A 19,771-nucleotide genomic window follows, 5' to 3' on the forward strand; every position below is an offset into this window, starting at 1 on the left:
AAGATTTCTTTTCATCTAGGGTAAAACCAGGGGTTTCCATAAGTGAGCATTTAATATATTTAAACAAAATAAGAGCTGAGCTGCATTTGAGGGGGGAGGTGATTTCAGACCAAACAATGAAAAGTGTTATTATCAACTCACTTGATTCATCATGGGACAATTTTATGTCACATTTAGACACTATCAATCTAGGATATTTATCCATAGAAAGTCTATCCAATAAACTGATAGCAGAAGACAATTCAAGAAGGAATCGTTCTAGCAATCACACAGAACACAAACCATATAGGAAAGTAGCTTTCCAAGAAAAATATAATGAAACATTTAAATGCCACAATTGTGGATCCAGGGAACACAATAGAAGAGACTGTCCCAAAATTTCAAGAGAAAGGCATAGGTCAGAATATAGAAACAAATACAATTATAGACAGTCTTCCATAGATAGACATAGATATAGGAGCCCACCAAATTACAAAGAGAATAGAGGGGGCAGAGATAATTCAAAGGATAGAAAATCTGGCTCACTGAACGGCTCAATAAACAAGACAACACTAACATACAGCAAAATGAGAACAATAATTGGCTTATTGATTCTGGAGCAACTAATCACACCACTAATAACAAAAATATATTGTCTTCATTTGCAGAAGATAAATTTGTAATAAAGGTAGCTAACCAAGAAAAGGTGCAAGTATTAGGTAGAGGGAATGTAACCTTGCCTGGTCTAGGAAAAATAGAGGGGGTATTGCTAATACCTGAGATACCTCATAACATACTAAGTGCTATAAAACTAAGTAGAGATTCTGACATTAACATTGTTTTTTCAAAAGGAAAAGCGATTTTGGAGAAGAATAAAATAAATATAGGCACAGTGATGATTAAAGGAGGCCTACCTTATCTGATAACTAAGGAAAAATGGTTGCATAACATTGACTCAAATATGGAAGATTGTATTGAAGTAGATGATGAAAATATTAGCAATAGTGACAATGATGAGTGTAAAACATCTCATGATCACAAAGATGCACACAATGAAAAAAAACCAAAAATAGGTAAGCCAATTCATGATGAGTGTGCTCACATCTTACATAGGAAGTTAGGACATGCCAGTTTTCCTGTAGTACAAAAAAATGACTGAACACGCAGAAGGTGTTAAAATAAAAAATTGTGAAAACTATTTGGAATGCTCAGTATGTAAATCTACAAAACTAAAAACTAGCCCCAGGCCAAGAAAATCTACTAGATCAACTAACAAAATTTTTGATTTAGTACACATGGACTTAGTTGGTCCATTAACTCCATCAATCACTTATAGAAAACGTTACTTCCTGACAATAGTGGACGATTATAGCCGCTATGGGTTTGTTTATACATTAAAACACAAAGATGAAACATTTCAAAAATTTAAAGAATTTTACAAACGCATAGAAACACAACACAACATCAAAATAAAACAAATTATGACAGATAGGGGATGCGAATTCATGTCTAAAGAATTCTCCCAATGGTTAAAAGACAAAGGAATGTTACATTACACATCTAGTCCATTTTCTGCGTTCCAGAACGGGATTGCAGAGAGGAAAAATTCCACATTACAAACCATGATTAGATGCACATTGGAAGATGCTGGCTTAAGCAAACAATTCTGGTCAGAAGCCTTACATTATTCAAATTACACACAAAATAGAACATGGTCCAGCATTGTAAATAAGACACCATATGAAGTGATGTATAATAGAAAACCAAAATTAGCACACATGCATATATTTGGAGTCACTGCAGACGTACACATACCTAAACAATTAAGAAGAAAGGGAGAAAACGTATCCAGAAGACTCAGATTTATGGGATATGAAACCGGTACTAAAGGGTACAGATTCATTGATAACAATAACAAATTTATAGTCTCCAGAACAGCTGTGTTCCATGAACAGGCTAACTGGTCTAAATTACATCTTAATGAAATATTTCCAAATAAATATAAAGGTACAAAATCTCATGAAGAAGGGATCATAGAAAAGCAAAATATCAACAAAAATAAGAACAAAACCAAAATTTGGACGAATAGCCAACACAAAATTAAGACAGACACATTAACAAAAAAGGAAGCAAGATATTTGCATGATAACGATAGTAAACCTGAAAAAACCATTAGAAACACCAGAAATCAAATGCCAAATAAATACAAGGATTACATAATGCATATGGATGGTGAGCCAACAACACCCAATACATATGAGGAAGTGTTAAAACTCCCTCGTGAAGAAAAGGAAAAATGGGAATTAGCGATGAAAAAAGAGATGGAAAGTTTACAAGGATTAAATGTATTTACACCTGCAATTGCACCTAAGGATAAAACAATTATTGGTACCAGGTGGATATATAAAATTAAGAACTTAGAGGGAGGCAATACTCTATACAAAGCTAGACTAGTTGCACAAGGTTATGCACAGAAATATCCGGAGGACTATACTGACACGTATTCCCCCACAGTAAGAACAGAGAGTGTCAAAACAGCTCTAGTGGTAGCATCAGCACTCAACCTTGATGTATTTCAATACGACATACAGACTGCGTATCTACACGCTAAACTAGATAAAGAAATATACGTAAGAGCACCTCACAGTCAATACACAAACAAAAATGAAATTTGGTTGTTAAACAAGAGTTTATACGGGTTAAAACAATCTGGTAAACGATGGTATGATTGTTTAGTGAAAGTACTTAGAACCATGGACTTCAACGCTACAACTGCTGATAACTGTTTTTTTGTCAAAAAGGATGATGATTACATTGAATTTGTATTGATTTATGTGGATGACATTTTATACATAGGAAAACATAAAGAGAGAAGAGAAACCTTTGTAACCAAACTAAATGAACATTTCTCGTTAAAATCTCTAGGTAAAGTAAACAAATATCTTGGTGTCCAAATTAATAAGACTAGAAGGGGATTCAAACTTACTCAGAGAGATAAGATTGTAGAACTTTTAAATAAATGCAATTTAAACAATGCCAAACCTTGTGATACTCCTATGCAAACTGATTTTCTAAGAAATACTGATGAATCTTCCCCCGAATTCAAGGATAACACATTTTATAGATCAATCATAGGTTCACTTCTTTATATATCTAATTGGACTAGACCAGATATCGCCTTACCACTCAATCTATTATCCAGACATGTCAGCAAACCAACAATGTATCACTGAGAAGCTGTTAAAAGAATTTTAAGATATCTGAAAAGTACACTAGACTTTTGCTTAATATTAGAACCTAAAGACAATAAAGAACCAAAGCTTACATGTTATGCAGATGCAGACTGGGCTGGAGAAACCTCATGTAGAAAAAGTACATCTGGTTATATATTTCTCTTAAATGACTGTCCAGTTTACTGGTACACTGGTAAACAAGAACTAGTGGCCACTTCAACGACAGAAGCGGAATATGTTTGTTTATCCAAAGCTGCAAATAACCTTGTATGGTTTAATGATTTAATTTCAGATGTTTGGAAAAAACCTGTTTTGCCTTTTGTTATGCATGAAGATAATAAAGCAGCCATTGAAATATCTAGATCTGATGCCATTGGACAAAGGTCCAGACATATAGATATAAAATTTAAACATGTGAGACAATTATCTCAGGATGGATTTATTAAAGCAGTGCATTGTGATACCTCAGAACAGTTAGCTGACATATTGACAAAGCCTTTACCTTCTAAGCAACACAAATATTTAACTTCTAAGTTGTATGTATTGTATTGTCCTGAATCTGAGTGTAATTGGTGTTGTATAACGAATCGGCATTTAGAGGGGGATTTGTCAGATGTAAATGCCTTATTCTCTAATGTGTAAATAATATATGAACGGGGTATCAGGGGTTAACTTATTCTTCACTTCTTAATGTATTCATAATTCACCACTCCCACTCATAGCTCCACCCATTGTATATATAAGGAGCCACCTACACCCTTTTCTTTGCTTCTATCTGTGAATATTCAGTGAATATAGAATGCCTATTGTAAATAAAAGGAAATATATTTAAACCTTTAACTCTTACTAATATTATTGAGTCTGATCCTGAAAATATTGCAACAAAGCTGATGTACTTATTTACCTGAAGTGCAGCTCACTCATGTTCCTCCTCTCCCTCTGGTAACCGAGGTTAAAGATCCACATTGTTCCACAGAAAATGCTCAAGGAAGGACAAGGGGTGGGGAAAGTAATGTGAAGCAGGGATTTCTGTTATTTCTAGAGCTCCATCAGAATGGCGCCAAGGTTTGCGAAAGCAGGTGTTGCAAAAGAAGACTTTCAACATGTACCATTGCAAGGAAATTCTATTATTTCCTCATTTCTCTGTTTACAGAACACCTAGGCATTGCCATAAATACAAGAACATCTAAAACCCCAGCCCAGTTCAAAGTCATATTTAAAGGAGAGCAAACTAGGTTCCCTGAGGCAAGATGACAACTTGGATTGGTTTTTGCTTCCTATTCCTGATTGCTCTGTCTGCAGAGAGGGGACTATCCACACAGGAGGAGACAGAAACCAGCTGCTGTGCACGTGAGTCTCAATTGGTCCTTTCTGGGGTGAGCCAGTTAATAAAGATAGATTGCTCTAGAGAGCTTCTCCCATAACCGCAGGACACTTCATCACCAGTGGGAACGCCTGTCTCATTTCACCTTCCAGCTCCTGGGACTTCCCCTCCCTTTAGGGAAGGTGCTGTTTAGCTCTCGGCAATGGTTAATTTTGTTTTGTTTTTTTAAAAATTTGATTTATATGCCGCCCTTCTCCGGAGACTCAGGGCGGCTTACAATGTGCTAAGCAATAGCCTTCATCCTTTTGTATATTTATACAAAGTCAGCTTATTGCCCCCACAACTGGGTCCTCAATTTACCTACCTTAGAAGGGATGGAAGGCTGAGTCAACCTTGAGCCTGGTGAGATTCAAACCTGCAGTAATTGCAGGCAGCTGGTCTTAATAACAGGGTGCTTTAAACCACTGTACTACCAAGGTTTTTGTTTTTTATTTTTTTCCTCACTGTGAAACCCAAATATAACAGTGAGTGGAAGGCATTGTCTCATAGCCATTTCCTGCTTGGTTATTGGCCAGAGGGAGGAATGGATGTTCAAGGAGCAAAGTTGGCAGACCCACAGAAGGAGCTTTAGTGAAATTACAGACGTTCTAGGAAAGGGTTTAATGGGTGGGGAAAGAAATAGACCAGTGGAGTTTGTCTTTGGCCAAAAAGGTATGCCTTATAAAAAGATGCCTGCTCTTTTCTGTACAATGTGCTGTTTCACGACTTGAAAGACACTTCTAATCAGATGACGGGGAGCTTTGTGCCAAAAGCCTCTTTCACACATAAAGGCTGAGCTAATCTTGTAGTCATGAGAGGCTCCAGGTGGGCTTCATGTGCTGAATCAATCAGCTTTGGAAGTAGCTCATATTCTAGTGTAGAGTAAACACAGTAAAGGCAGTTTTGAAGATTTTCCAGAGTTGCTGCAGTTCCCCATTGCCAAAAACAGTTCCTTGGGGTTCCCCTCACTAAAGTTACCCTGGTACATAGCCTCTACACAGCCCACAGCATTGAGACAGGGCACTGTCTTTCTGCTTTTTGCAAGAAACAAATACTAGAATGGAAGAGGATAGAGTCCCACCTTGTTTTTTTAGCATTTTGCCATTGACCGGTAGGAAGGAGTGCAGTTGGCTCAGAAAGCAGTTGAGCTTGCTTGTTGCAGATCAGACAGCAAACATTCTGTGTAGGCTGGGTGAGGCCAGAGACAACAAGGAAAGAGATGCCTAATTACACATTTTGTGGAAATTAAGTGAAATCTGTCAATAAACATCAAATCTTTTAAACCTATGGATTTAATATTTCTACTGTACAAATCACTAAAGACACATGTGTGTGTCCTTTTAAATGTAATGACCTGTGCATTATCTAAGAATTTAGCTAACAGTTTTTAGGAATACATTTGAAAATATAAATGAGAAGAAAGAAATCTGATTCTTATATGTATAGATGGATTCATTAGAGGACAAATATTTTCTGGGCTCCCACTGAAGTACTCTTTTGTGGAAACACTTGATTTCCCACTATATTAAGTGTGTACAGTAATCAACTAGAATATTTGAAAAGAAAGTATGTACATGTTAATATCAGGGATTGTTTCCTAAGAGTATCCTGTACATGTCATTGTTCTTCTGCCCTTCTCACCCTTCCTCTTGCAGGTCGAAAAATATAAGCTTTAAAAGCTTGTGAAGGCTCAGTAAAAAATAAGAGTGAACTTCCCATGAATTTCCCATGATAGAAATCCAATATTATCTGCTGCATCGTCCTGATTTTCTAGCATCCAAACTAGGGCCACTTTGATTTAGTGTGACTTGTCAGTCTGTGAGAAAACCTTCCTGCTTCTGTCTAGTTTCTCATTCTGTTTATGCTCTTTCTTCTATTCCAGAGCTGAAGAGCTTAGAACAATGTGGGGGTGACAAGATTGTTCTCCAGGGCCAGGCAGGGATACCTGGAATTCCAGGTATGCCAGGAACAAATGGTCTTTCTGGAGCCAAGGGTGAGCCAGGACCTCAGGGCCCCCCAGGTAAGTTGATGCCGACTTCTGTTGTCAATTGATGTCAAAGAGTTCTAGCAGCTTATTTGCTCTGTTACTAGGAAACTCAAAGCCTGGACAGTCTAGAAGAATGGATGTTGGAGAAAGCATCACCAAGGTTACTTGGCAGAGGGATGAAAAACATGCCCTGCCCCTCAAATTCCAGCTAGGAAGGGAGGGTGCTGTACTAGGAAGGTTGCATTTCAGGTGAGGAAGAGGATTTTAAAAATACTGATGGTGGTTCAATAGTAGCAGTTGGGAATGCCTCTGTAGTTGGAACTTCTAGTTCTTTTTTAGGGAGGATGGATTGTATCATTTTGTTAAAAGAACTATTCTTATGCCCATCAGCTTCCTTCCTTTCCAGGGATCAGTCAGTTCTTTCCTAACAAGGATGTTTACTGTCTTTGCAGTGCTTGAGAAAGATGGGTAAAACCTGAAAAACAATCAAAGGGTCGTTGCCCTCTCTTTGCAAACTGAGAGATAAAAGCAGGGGTAAAATGCTCCTGGTTCGGACCGGATTACCCGATCCGGTAGCGATGGCGGCTGGTGGTTCGGAGAACCGGTAGCAAAAATCCCTGCGCGCCCCCACCCCCCATGCCCAGCTGAGCTGCGCGATCACCAGAGGCTGGTTTTTTTACTTTTAAAAGCATTTTTTCTACAACCTCTTCGGCCGAAAAAATACTTTTAAAAGTAAAAAAAAAAGGCTCTGATGATCTTGCGGCTCAGCTGGGATCGTCAGAGACTTCTAAAAGCATTTTTTCTACAACCTCTTCAGTCAAAGAGGTTGTAGGGGGAAAAATGCTTTTAAAAGCCTCTGGTGATCCCACCTGAGTTGCCTGATTGTCAGAGGGTTCTAAAAGCTTTTTTAAAAAGCAAATGCTTTTAAAAGTTAAAAAAAAAGTTGGCCACGCCCACCCAGTCACATTACATCCCCCCCCTCACCAAGCCATGCCCACAGAACTGGTAGTAACAAATTTTAGATTTCACCCATGGATAAAAGCCTCTGTGATTGTCTTGCTTTTTACAAAGAAAAGATTTAGAAAATTCTTGGTATATTCCAGGTGTTCCTTTAAGGAGCTTTGTTCTGTTCTCCTTAGGTGAAAAGGGCTCTGCTGGGATTCCTGGAAAAGCTGGACCAAAGGGAGACAAAGGAGACAAAGGTAATGTATCTCCAATGAGGGAAATATATGGAAATCCTAAAGCCTCTTGGCCTCCAAACAAATATTCTTACTGAAGCTTCTACTTTGGTGATGACTCTGCAAGACAAGTTCTTTGCAGGTAGATTTTCTACAAGTCTATTCCTCTAGGCAAGAAAATAGATAAGGAACTTGCATAAAGAGAGGTGTTGATAAACAGATAGTTCTCAACGCATGACCACAATTGAGCCCAAAATTTCCATTGCTAAGACGGTTGTTAAGTGAGTTTTCCCCCATTTTATGACCTTTCTTGTCACAGTTGATAAGTGAATTGCTGCAGTTGTTAGTAAGATGACTCTTAAGTAAATCTAGCTTCCCCAGTGGATTTGATTGTCAGAAAGTTGCCAAGGTGATGACAAGACTCTGGGACACTGCAGCCATTATAAATATGAGCCAATTACCAAGATTCCGAGTTTTGATAGTGTGAATACAGAGATGCTGCAACAGTTGTCATAAGTCACTTTTTTCAGTGCCTTTGTAACTCCGAATGGTCATTAAATGAATGGTTGTAAGTTGAGGAGAAACTGTGAAATAGTTCTCATCTTCATATTTCCTTTTACTTGGAGCCCTGAGTTTGTTCAGCTCAAAAGCAGTTTTTTTTTTTCCACTTTCCACAGGGGAACCCTGCCGCTTAGAAGGCTGTCAGCCGGAAGGTATGTCTAAGCATTCTCCCCTTGCTTAATCATTAACCTCAAACTTCTCCAGATAATTGGCACAAATGCCATCAGCTTGATTTTATCTTTGTTTTGATCTCCATTTGTTTGACCTTTATCACTCAGGATAATAAATGCAAAACTGCCTGAACAGCCTAGAATCGATGTTTAAAATAGTACAAATTGTCTGATCACAGTTTAAGGATCATTGTGATGCATTTCATCTGCACATATCAGCTTTCCCCAACCTGTGTCTTCTAAAAATGATAGACTCTATCTCCCGTGATCCCCCTCCCTGATAATTAATGACTCTAGTTTGGAGAACCTGCTACATATTCAAATACTGTATGTCTTATTCAGGTCTTGAAGGATCTACCTATACCTATATGCTGTAAGCCACTCAGAGCCATTAGATATGAGATGGATGGCATATAAATATTATAAATAAATAAGTAAATAAATATTTTCTTTAATTTTCTTTAATTTTTTAAATATTATTGCATACCAACTTGTATCCATTCTCCTACAATAGACATTATGGTGATTTCATTGGACAAGTTCTTGCATAGAAACCTGTAATTGTCCTACCATATAAATTATATTTTTCAGACTATAAGATGCACTCCCCCCCAATAAAGGTGGGTGGAAATGTCTGTAGAGCGAATATTGCTTGAGAGGGATGGACGATCAATGTGATGCAATACCGATCTAAGCAGCAGGGATCGCCATCGCCACCTATTGCCACCACCAAGGCACATTTGCTGCTGCCCATTCACCACCGATCACAAATCGAACAGGTCGGAATTAACGGGCAGCGGCGAATGGCCACTGGCAAATGGGCGGTGGCAAACCATGGCGGTGGCGAACATGCTGCAGCAAACAGGCAGATTTCTTTTTCTTGTTTTCCTCCCCTAAAGCTAATGTGCATCTTATAGTCTGGAATATCTTATAGCCTGAATAATACGGTATTTTCAGAACAAGGAGAATCTGAACTGATCCACACATTTTTCTCTTCCCCACCCCCAACCCTCATTCTTCTCTCAGAGGGAAGAGCCAGAAACTGCAAGGAGCTCCATGAACAAGGAGAAACCCTCACTGGCTGGTACATCATCTATCCAATCACAGGGAAAGTGATGGTGGTTTTCTGTGACATGGAAGTAGATGGAGGGGGCTGGTTGGTAAGTAAGAGAGTTTAGAGATGTTTCCTTCCAACATTTATTTATTTGTTTCAATTTGTATACCGCCCTTCTCCAACAGGACTCAGGGCGGTGAACAGCCAGAATAAAAACAAAACATACAAAATTTAAAAACAGTTTAAAATAATTAAATATTTTTGGCCGCAGTTTAAAACAAACCCAATTTAAAATCAATTAAATTTAACCCAAAACTGTGGGATCAAGCCAGCCTGACTAGTTGAAATAAATAAGTTTTCAGGGCCCGACGAAAAATCCGGAGGTCTGATATTGTACGTATCTCTGGGGGGAGGTTGTTCCAGAGGGCAGGTGCCGCCACAGAGAAGGCTCTCCCCCTGGGGGTCGCCCGCCGACACTGTCTGGCGGACGGCACCCTGAGGAGGCCCACTCTGTGCAAGCGTACTGGCCGGTGGGAGGCTATTGGTGGCAGAAGGCGGTCTCGTAAATACCCCAGCCCTAAGCCATGGGGCGCTTTAAAGGTGGTCACCAACACCTTGAAGCGCACCCGGAAGACCACCGGGAGCCAGTGCAGCTTGCGCAGGAGAGGTGCCACATGGGAGCGCCCCGTCGCTCCCATAATCCCCCACGCAGCCGCATTCTGGACCAGCTGGAGCCTCCGGGTGCACCCCAGGGGGAGCCCCATGTAGAGAGCGTTGCAGTAGTCCAGGCTGGAGGTGACGAGTGCCTGAGTGACTGTGCGTAGGGAGTCCCAATCTAGAAAGGGACGCAACTGGCGTATCAGGCGAACCTGATAAAAAGCCTCCCTGGCCACGGCAGTCAAATGGTCTTCTAAAGACAGCCGTGCATCCAGGAGGACGCCCAAGTTGCGAGCCCTCTCTGTGGGGGCAAGTGATTCGCCCTCAATAGCCAGTGATGGCACCAGCTGGCTATATCGGGACGCTGGAAGCCACAGCCACTCGGTCTTGGAAGGGTTGAGTTAGAGCCTGTTTCTCCCCATCCAGGCCCGCACGGCCTCCAGGCACTGGGACATCACTTCAAGGGCATCGTTGGGGTGGCCTGGGGTGGAGATGTACAGCTGGGTGTCATCAACGTACTGATGGAACTCCACCCCGAAGCCATGGATGATCTCACCCAGTGGCTTTACATAAATGTTCAACAGAAGGGGTGAAAGGACCGACCTTTGTGGCACCCCACAAGCAAGGTGCCTCGGGGTCGACCGCTGCCCCCCTGTCAACACAGATTGCGACCGGTCAGAGAGGTAGGAGGAGAACCACCACAGAACGGTGCCCCCCACCCCCAGCCCCTTCAACCGGTGCAACATGATACCATGGTCGATGGTATCAAAAGCCGCTGAGAGATCTAACAGGACCAGGATAGAGGAGCAACCCCTATCCCGAGCCCTCCAGAGATCACCCACCAACACGACCAAGGCCGTTTCCATGCTGTGCCCAGGCCGGAAGCCGGACTGGAGCGGGTCTAGATAGACAGCTTCATCCAGGTACCGGGGAAGCTGCTGTGCCACCACACTCTCAACAACCTTCGCAACAAAGCGAAGATTGGAGACTGGACGATAGTTAGCCAAAACAGCCGGATCCAGAGAGGGCTTCTTGAGGAGGTGCCTCACCACCGCTTCTTTCAAAGCGGCCGGACCCCCTCACTCAGAGAAGTGTTAACAATCCTCTGGAGCCAGCCTCGTGTAACCTCCCGGGAAGCCAGTACCAACCAGGAGGGACACGGGTCCAATAAACATGTGGTCGCGTTCAGCCGTCCCAGGATCCTGTCCATGTCCTCGGGAGCCACAGGATCGAACCCCTCCCAGATAATGCTCTCAAGACCTGCCTCAGTCATCCCGTCTGGACATACCCAGTCAGAGGCCAGCCCTTCCCGAATCTGAGCGATCTTGTCATACAGATACTGCACAAAATCCTCAGCTCGACCCTGCAAGGGGTCATCCCGCGCTTCCAGATGGAGGAGGGAGCGGGTCACCCTAAACAGGGCGGCTGGGTGATTATCTGATGACACGATAAGAGCGGCAAAATAGCTAGATTTTGCCGCTTTTATCACCACTAGGTAGGTCTTAATATGAGACCTCACCAGTGTTCGGTCAGATTTGGAGCGGCTGGTCCTCCAACTACTTTCCAGGCGTCTTTTCTGGCGCTTCATCTCCCTCAGCTCCTCGGAGAACCAAGGAGCTAGGTGAGTTCGGTGCCAGGTCAGAGGCCGCAAAGGCACGACATGGTCCAAGGCCCCGGCGGCCGCACTATCCCAGGCGGCCACCAGGTCTTCAGCTGAGTCATGAGCCAGAGTCTCAGGGAATGGCCCAAGCTCCATCTGGAACCTATCAGGATCCATCAGGCGCCTGGGGCGGAACCACCTGGTCGGTCCCGCCTCCCTGCGGCAAGGTGCAGCGGTTAGAAAGTCCAGTCGAAGGAGCGAGTGGTCAGACCATGTCAAGGGTTCGATAGCTATATCCCCTATATCAAGGCCACTCAACCACTGACCAGAGACAAAAACTAAGTCCAGAGTGTGTCTGCCTGTGTGAGTGGGGTCATGAATTAACTGAGTAAGGTCCATGGCCGTCATGGAAGCCATGAACTCTCGAGCCACCTCAGACGTTTCGCCGATAGATGGCATAATGAAAGCAGGAAAATACCTTTTAATTCATTAGTAATATTCAAAGGCTAACTCAGCTTTTTCCAACCTGGCTCCCTCCATATCTGTTGGGGTGACAGTATCTAGGATTCCCAGCTGTTTGTCCTGCTGGCTGAGAATGTCAAGAGTTGCTGTCCAGCATACCTGGAGTGGGCCAGGTTAGAGAACTTGTGTACAGAGCACAGAATACTGAATAACGGAGTTGGAAGGGACCTTGCAGGGCTTCTAATCCAACCACCTGCTCAAGCAGGAGGCCCTATGGCCTATGCCAGTGATGGCTAACCTTTTTGCCATCGCGTGCCAAAAGCGGGGGGAGTGGGGGGGTCGCACACATGTCCACACCCATAATTCAATGCGCCCCCCCTTCACGCATATGCACACAACCCCCCCACGCTCCCCACGCTTTTGGCACGTGATGGCATGGTGGGCCCGGTAGGCCTGTTTTTCACCCTCCCCAGGCTCCAGCGGCTTTCTTGGAGCCTGTGGAGGGCGAAAACGGCCTTCCCCACTCTCCCTGGAGGCTCTCCGGAGGCTGGAAACAACCTGTTTCCTGACTTACGGTGGGCCCAGAAGGCCCAAACATCAGCTGGCTGGCACGCGCATGCACGCTGGAGCTGAGCTAGAAAAACACTCGCGTGCCCACCAATATGGCTCCACCTGCCACCTGTGGCACGCGTGCCATTGGTTCACCATCAGGGGCCTATGCCATTCCAGATAAATGGCTGTCCAGTCTCTTCTTAAAAACCTCCAGTGATGGAACACCCACAACTTCTGGAAGCAACTTGTTCCACTGATTAATTGTTCTCACTGACAGGAAATTTCTCCTTAGTTCTAGGTGGGATCTCTCTTTGATAAGTTTCCATCTGTTACTTCTTGCCTTGCTGTCAGGTGCTTTGGAGGAAATTATTGAAATCTCCCTTCTACCTGCCTGAAGCAGAGTTCAGCTGCTGGGTTGCCCCTTCCTCAGCAGGAACCCTAACCCCACAAGCCCTGCAAAGAAGACAAGGCAATCTTTATTCTAGAAAAAAAAAATAGGCAATTCTATGCCACCTCAGTTTTTCTTGATTCCTTTCTTTTGGTCCAAATGTGAGTGCAGGCAAAGGTGGCCTTTCATACTGCATTTTAGGTCCAGACAACATGGATAGTAGTGCTTCGAAACAACTTTTTAATTATGCAGTCACCCTGCCACAATGCTTTACTTTTAAAGCAGTAGCCTAGTAAGAACTTACTAACCCAGTATGAGAGACCCAAGTGGAAATGGTATAATATTAAGAAAGCAGATTGTCTCTCTCAACCAGGTCTTCCAGAGGAGGCAGGATGGCTCTGTCAATTTCTACCGTAACTGGGAATCATACAAGAAAGGATTTGGGAGGCAAAGATCAGAATTCTGGTTGGGCAATGATAAGATCCATCTTCTCACCAGTTCTGGTAAGTCCAAAATCTCCTCTTCTACCTGAGGCTTAGTTTGATGAATTAAATACGTTTACACTGATAACGCTCATCACTATCAGAATTGATTTATAAGGAAAGATGAATATCAGTCCTTTCAGATTCTGTCTCTAATATTACCAGAGACTGTCTTTTCATCACGGGGCACATTTATGCATAAAAGAAAGATACTGATCTGTTCTTGTCGGTTCATAAGACTTACCTTCCATTTCCTTCCATAAAGATTAATGGTACATTCCAAATTCATAAATGAAATCTGAGGAAAATAAACTTTTTTTCTCAAAGCTTTATATAGCATGGTTCCCCCAAGACGGTTGATAACTAACTGCCTTGCTCACCATATATAGATGGAAAGTTATTAAACATATTGACTTTGTGAAAGCAAAAGAAAAAGTGGCAACGCATGGATGATTTTCTGGTTAATTATGCAAAATGGTCAAAGTTTTGACTTTCTGATAGTGGCTTAATTTTCCTGGGCCAACTCTTGTGCTCCTGTAATTCTGTTCCTCCATGTTGTTAGTTATCATTGCTTTTCCACTGTAAGCCATGTCCATCGAAAAGCAGATTAACAGATTAACAGAGTTGGAAGGGACCTTATAGGTTATCTAGTCCAACCCAAGCAGGAGATAACTAACCTTTTTTGAGCCAAGGTGGTCCTGTGGTTATGTCTTTGTGGAATGAAAGTCTACTACAATGATAAATATGCTTCCCTTCAAGGATTTCTGTATCTCTAGTATTCATTCTCTAATAACATCTAACCTTTGGTGTTTAGGAACACAGCAATTGCGAATTGATATGGAAGATTTCAATGGTTCCACAACCTTTGCAACATATTCCAGTTTCAGAATCGCAAATGAAAGTGAAAACTATAAGCTAATGTTGGGCTCCTATTTGGATGGCAACATGGGTGAGTAATTCAGAGGCTGTTTCTTCATTTGAGAACCTTGATATAGAATAGATCATAAAACACAATTAAGACAGTTAAAAATCTGCCATATACAGCAGGTGTTTTTCTGAAGGCTTTTAGCCAAGTCCAGCAAGCCTCAGGGCACCATATGAATATAAAAAACATTCCTTATGGTTTTGTCTTCCACTTCTATTCATAAGAAATGTATTATTTTTGATAGTGAATTTTAGAATTACCAGTATTACTAATGGTGAAAAAATGCATTATTTCGGTACTGTTGCATGTAATATTACATTTGATGCATTACTGTCATCCTTTAAACAAATCAAGTGTCGTTCTCTTGAAACAATTATGTCTGAGTTCATATGAAGCTATCAGAATATGTACACATAATCCTCATTTAGCAATCATAATTGGGACCAGCAATTCAGTTGTTAAGCCAAACAGTCGCTAAGTGAAACGATAACCGTGCTTATGATCTTACTTCAGCTTTCCTTTGCTTTAGAAGACCTGCAAAATCATAAATGTGGGCATTGGTCACAAAGTTACTTTTTCATCTCTATTGTAACTGTGAATGGTCACTGTCTGAGACAATTGCTAAATGAAAAGTAATTGTATTGCCTGTGTATTGCTGCCCTGACCTTTTATGAGCTGTGATTGCACAGTACTGCAGGCTTATTCTCCTGACTGCTGGCTACCAGCAGTTCAGCAATTCGATTATAACTGGCTCAAGATTGACTCATCCTTACATTCTTCCAAAGTCAGTAAAATGAGGACCCAGATTGTTGGGGGCAATATGTTGACTCTGTAAACCACTTAGAGAGGGCTGTAAAAGCACTGTGAAGTGGTATATGGCCTGATTCAGAAATAATTTATTTTCTGTTAAAAGATCAATCTATTCATATATCTATAAAAGGAGCTAAATTTGTTGTGTTGCACTTTGCCACCAGGAAGAAAAAGGTTTGAATTTGGCCTTAGGGTTGCTTTTCTATTATTTTGTGATATTTTATTTCATACTGTCTTTTTTAAATGACTCTCTGCTAACTGTGTCATGTGTGATATATATTTGATTCTTTCTCATTTTTTAATCTTTAATCATTAATGAATAAGTAAGGTCCAGAACTGCATCTAGAATTTTAAATATATATAATTTGTATATATAATATAATAATTTACATCTCTCTCATATAATAGTGTGTGGTGATCTTATTACATTGTTCTATGTTGGCTGGTTTTTAGTTAGGATATTAGGAAGTCTAGCTATGTTTGTAAACCATGGTTTATAGCTTGGCATGTGACATGATTAGGGTTTATTTAATAAACCATGGTTAAGCAAACAATGGTATAAAGAATTCCGACCTGGTAATATGATGGACTGAGTAGGGAATTTCTGCATATAAGTTATGCATTCTATTATTTTTTATTTCCTGCTGAATTCTTCCTAGCAGAGAATATATATTTTTCACTGTTGTAGCACTGTCACTGAAAGCAACAATACAGTAAATTATTGACTTTCTCCTCTTATTATCTTCACTCAGGGGATTCTTTCTCAGGACATAAAGGCATGGCATTCTCTACAAAAGACAAAGACAATGATGTCTATGAACCCGGAAGTTGTGCTGTGAATCACAAGGGAAGTTGGTGGTATGGTGCCTGCCACTCTTCCAACCTGAATGGCCTGTATCACAAAGGGGAACATAGTTCTTATGCTGATGGCATCAACTGGTATGCTGGGAAGGGGCACCATTATTCTTACAAATATGTGGACATGAAAATTAGACCTCAATAGGTAAAATATCAGTATATTCGGAATTGTTCAACTGACTTGCTGAATGAACTTATTAGCATGTGAATATCCTCCTGAATGCTGTTCCTGAAAAAAGAAGACTAAATAGTAGGTATCCAAACAATATATATTCCATATATATTTATAAATACCATTAAATTGAGGGGATGCCTTCATTTGGGAATTAAAGATATCTGAAAGGAAAAGGCTAGTTTGAGGATAGAGGATACCCAGCTGTCTCTTGCATGAGAATTTAGCATCTTCAATTTGGGATGTTAACCACTGTTATCTTATGGAAAGCCAGTAGCCTAAATTTTGATTGAATGTCTAAAATCGTCACAGTGTAAATGCAAAGCAGTTATTCTGATTACTGTATCATCCCTCGATGTATCGGGTATTCCAGAAAGACCGCAAAACCTTGATATAACCCTTTCAATTATATGAAATATTTCGTACTCTTACAAAGTCTTCCCATTCCTGAGGTTGTGGCACGAGGCTGCCTCATATCACCATAAAACTGAGAGCCAAAGAATACATGGGCATTATTGACCCACTAGAGTTGATGAACTGGCTGTGTAAGGCTTTGCAACCTGGGGATGTCACTTTGAACTAATTGGAAAGAAGGGGAAATGTTGCATGGAAGCAACATGACAGTGTTTCTCCAAACATAGATATCACCCAAGACAGATGCATTTTAATGGAAACAGTTCAACCAACAATCTGTGAACAGATTCTTCTTTCCTTTCAGAAGATTTTATTTTTCTGGGGACCGGTTCAGGGGCGTGGCCAGCCAATGTTATTACCAGTTCTCCGAACTACTAGAAATTTTTACTATCGGTTCTTGCGAACCGGTGCAAACCAGGAGCAACCCACCACTGGTATACATGCTTGGTAATCCAAATCCTCCATTATTTCTAGATTCTTGCAACATTTTCATTCTTATTCTAGCTTCTTTCCCTTGCCAAATAAATTTTAAAATTATTTTGTTTAACTCATCAACATATTTTTTTCTCTATTTTTATAGGAATCATTTGGAAGAAAAATAGTATTTTCAGTAAAATATTCATTTTTATAGTCACTATTCCTCCTACTGTTGATAATTGCAAATTTTTCCATTTCTCCAAATCTAATTAATTTTTAATTTAGTAGCCTTGTATAGTTATCTTCTTTTATCGTTGCACATCTCGTTGTTAGATATATTCCCAAATATTTAACTTTTTTAACTCTCTGATCTATCTTTTTTGTCAGTTAATATTTTTGTATATCTGTAAGATTTTTGACTATTATTCTGGTTTTTTTCTTTATTTATTTTCAATCCTGCTACTTCCCCATACTCTTCTATTCTTTTCATTAATTTAGGGCTGGTTTCCAAAGGTTCTTCTAAGATGAATACCAAATCATTCACAAAATCTTGTAGTTTATATTTTTCCTTCTTTATTTCCATACCTTTTATTCTGGGTCTTGTGTAATATTTCTGTTCAACACTTCCAATGTTAATATAAATAGTAATGGAGACAATAGTCATCCTTGTCTTGTGCCTTTTTTAATATTAACATTTTCTGTAAGATCCCCATTGACTAGTATTACTTTTACTGTTTGTCTATAATATATTGTCTTAATCAAATATTTAAATTTCTCTTCAAAGTCCATACAGTCTGTTACATCATAAATTGCCACTTTACATTAACAAATGCTTTCTGCGCATCTAAAAAGATGCCATTTGTTTTTCTCAATGTGTTTCATAATATTCCAGTGTGTCTAAAATGAATCTTACATTGTTTTTTATTTGTCTTTTTGGTAGGAATCCGTTTTGATCTGAATGGATGAATTCATTTAAGAATCTTTTTAGTCTCTCTGCCATTATTGATGCAAATATTTTGTAATCCACTTTTAATAATTATATTGTCTATAGTTCTTCATCTGTGTTCAATCTGAGACTTTTTTTGGAATTAGGGTAATATTTGCTTCTATCCAGGTATTTGGTATTTTGGCCTTTAACAGTACCTCATTATAAATCTCTAACATTAACATACTTAATGTATCTTGTAAGTATTTGTATACCTCTGCCAGTAATCCATCTGGTCCTGGGGTCTTGTTATTTTTTTGCTTTTTTATCACCTCCATCAATTCCATCATTTAACATTTTTCTAATATTTTCAGGCACTTTTGGTAGTTTAGCTCTTTCCAAGTTTTGTATTACCTTTTCTTCTGAGATTTTTTCTTTATCATATAATTTTTCATAAAATTCTTGAATTATTTTCTTTTTAGTCTCATTTTGAAATTATAAATTTCCTTTCTCATTTTGTAGTTTGCTTAGCCTTTTTTTTTCTTTTTTTCAATTGATCGGCTAACCATCTTCCCAGTTTATTGGCATTTTAAAAAAAGTTTTGTTTTGCCCTTTTAATTTGTTGTGCCAGTTCTTCTTTTTCTATTAAGTTCCATTTGGCTTTTAAGTGTTTTCTTTTGTGGATCTTTATGTAGTTCTTATTCAAGTTTTTTAAATTTTATCTGAATGTCATTTGATTTTTTTTCTTGTTTTTTCTCACTATATAGGTTATTGCTAACCAAGAGGTAGGATAGAAAATTTTTAGCAACTGATTCGCTGCCCAGTTGTTGGGTGGGTATGTCCATGGAGTCATGGCCTATTTGGCCTCCTGCACTACAGTGGGGGGGGGCTTTTGCCCTCCCAAGGCTTCAGAGGCTTTCCTCGAACCTCCAGGAGGGCATAAATGGCCTTCCATGGGCACTGGTGGCCCTCTGGAAGCCGGAACCAGGCCCATTTCTGGATTTCCAGTAGGCCCATTTTTCAACCTCCCAGAGCCTCCGTGCGGGCCCTGCACTTACCTCGCATCCAAAACGGGCTGCGTGGAGACTCCTGGGAGGAGTAGGGCGGGGTGGGTAGGGTCAGCCAGTCCTTGCAACTACTGGTTCAGTGAACCAGGTTAAAATTAACACCCAGTTCGCCTGAACCTGTCCAAACAAGCTGAATCCCACCCCTGGCTAATCCCCTAATGTATGCTTTAGCAGTATCCCATACATTTTGCAATAATGTCTCTTCTTTCTTATTTTCTCTGAAGAAAAAATCCATTTATTTTGTTATTGTTTGTATAAATTATTTCTCTTTTAATATAGATTGATTCAATGTCCCTCTCAGCTTTTTCTTTTCTCCTTTCCAACTTACTTTTATCAGTCCAAAGATTAGTTTCTATCTCAAACTCCTGCAAGTTGGTTCTTAATTTGGGTGACATCCATATCATATAAATTCTGGACCATGATTTATGTCTATTTGAATAAAATGTATATTGATTTGGGTGGGTGTTCATTTCTCTCCACATATCTTTTATTCAAATTTCTTCTATCATTTTAAAAA

General features: G+C 40.3%; 1 protein-coding gene across 1 annotated transcript; it reads left to right on the plus strand.

Annotated features, from left to right (window-relative positions):
- The first annotated feature begins 4,365 nt into the window (after positions 1-4,365).
- LOC117667181 (veficolin-1-like) lies at positions 4,366-16,866 on the plus strand. The gene is made up of 8 exons (XM_087881424.1): positions 4,366-4,562; positions 6,458-6,595; positions 7,702-7,764; positions 8,418-8,453; positions 9,498-9,631; positions 13,558-13,687; positions 14,481-14,615; positions 16,154-16,866. Exons 1-8 carry the CDS (start codon positions 4,463-4,465, stop codon positions 16,402-16,404), a joined length of 987 nt encoding a protein of 328 aa, XP_087737550.1. The 5' UTR covers positions 4,366-4,462; the 3' UTR covers positions 16,405-16,866.
- The last annotated feature ends 2,905 nt before the right edge of the window (positions 16,867-19,771 follow it).

Source organism: Pantherophis guttatus, chromosome 1 (genome assembly GCF_059756535.1).
Source record: "Pantherophis guttatus breed Tessera chromosome 1, ASM5975653v1, whole genome shotgun sequence".
NCBI lineage: Eukaryota > Metazoa > Chordata > Lepidosauria > Squamata > Colubridae > Pantherophis > Pantherophis guttatus.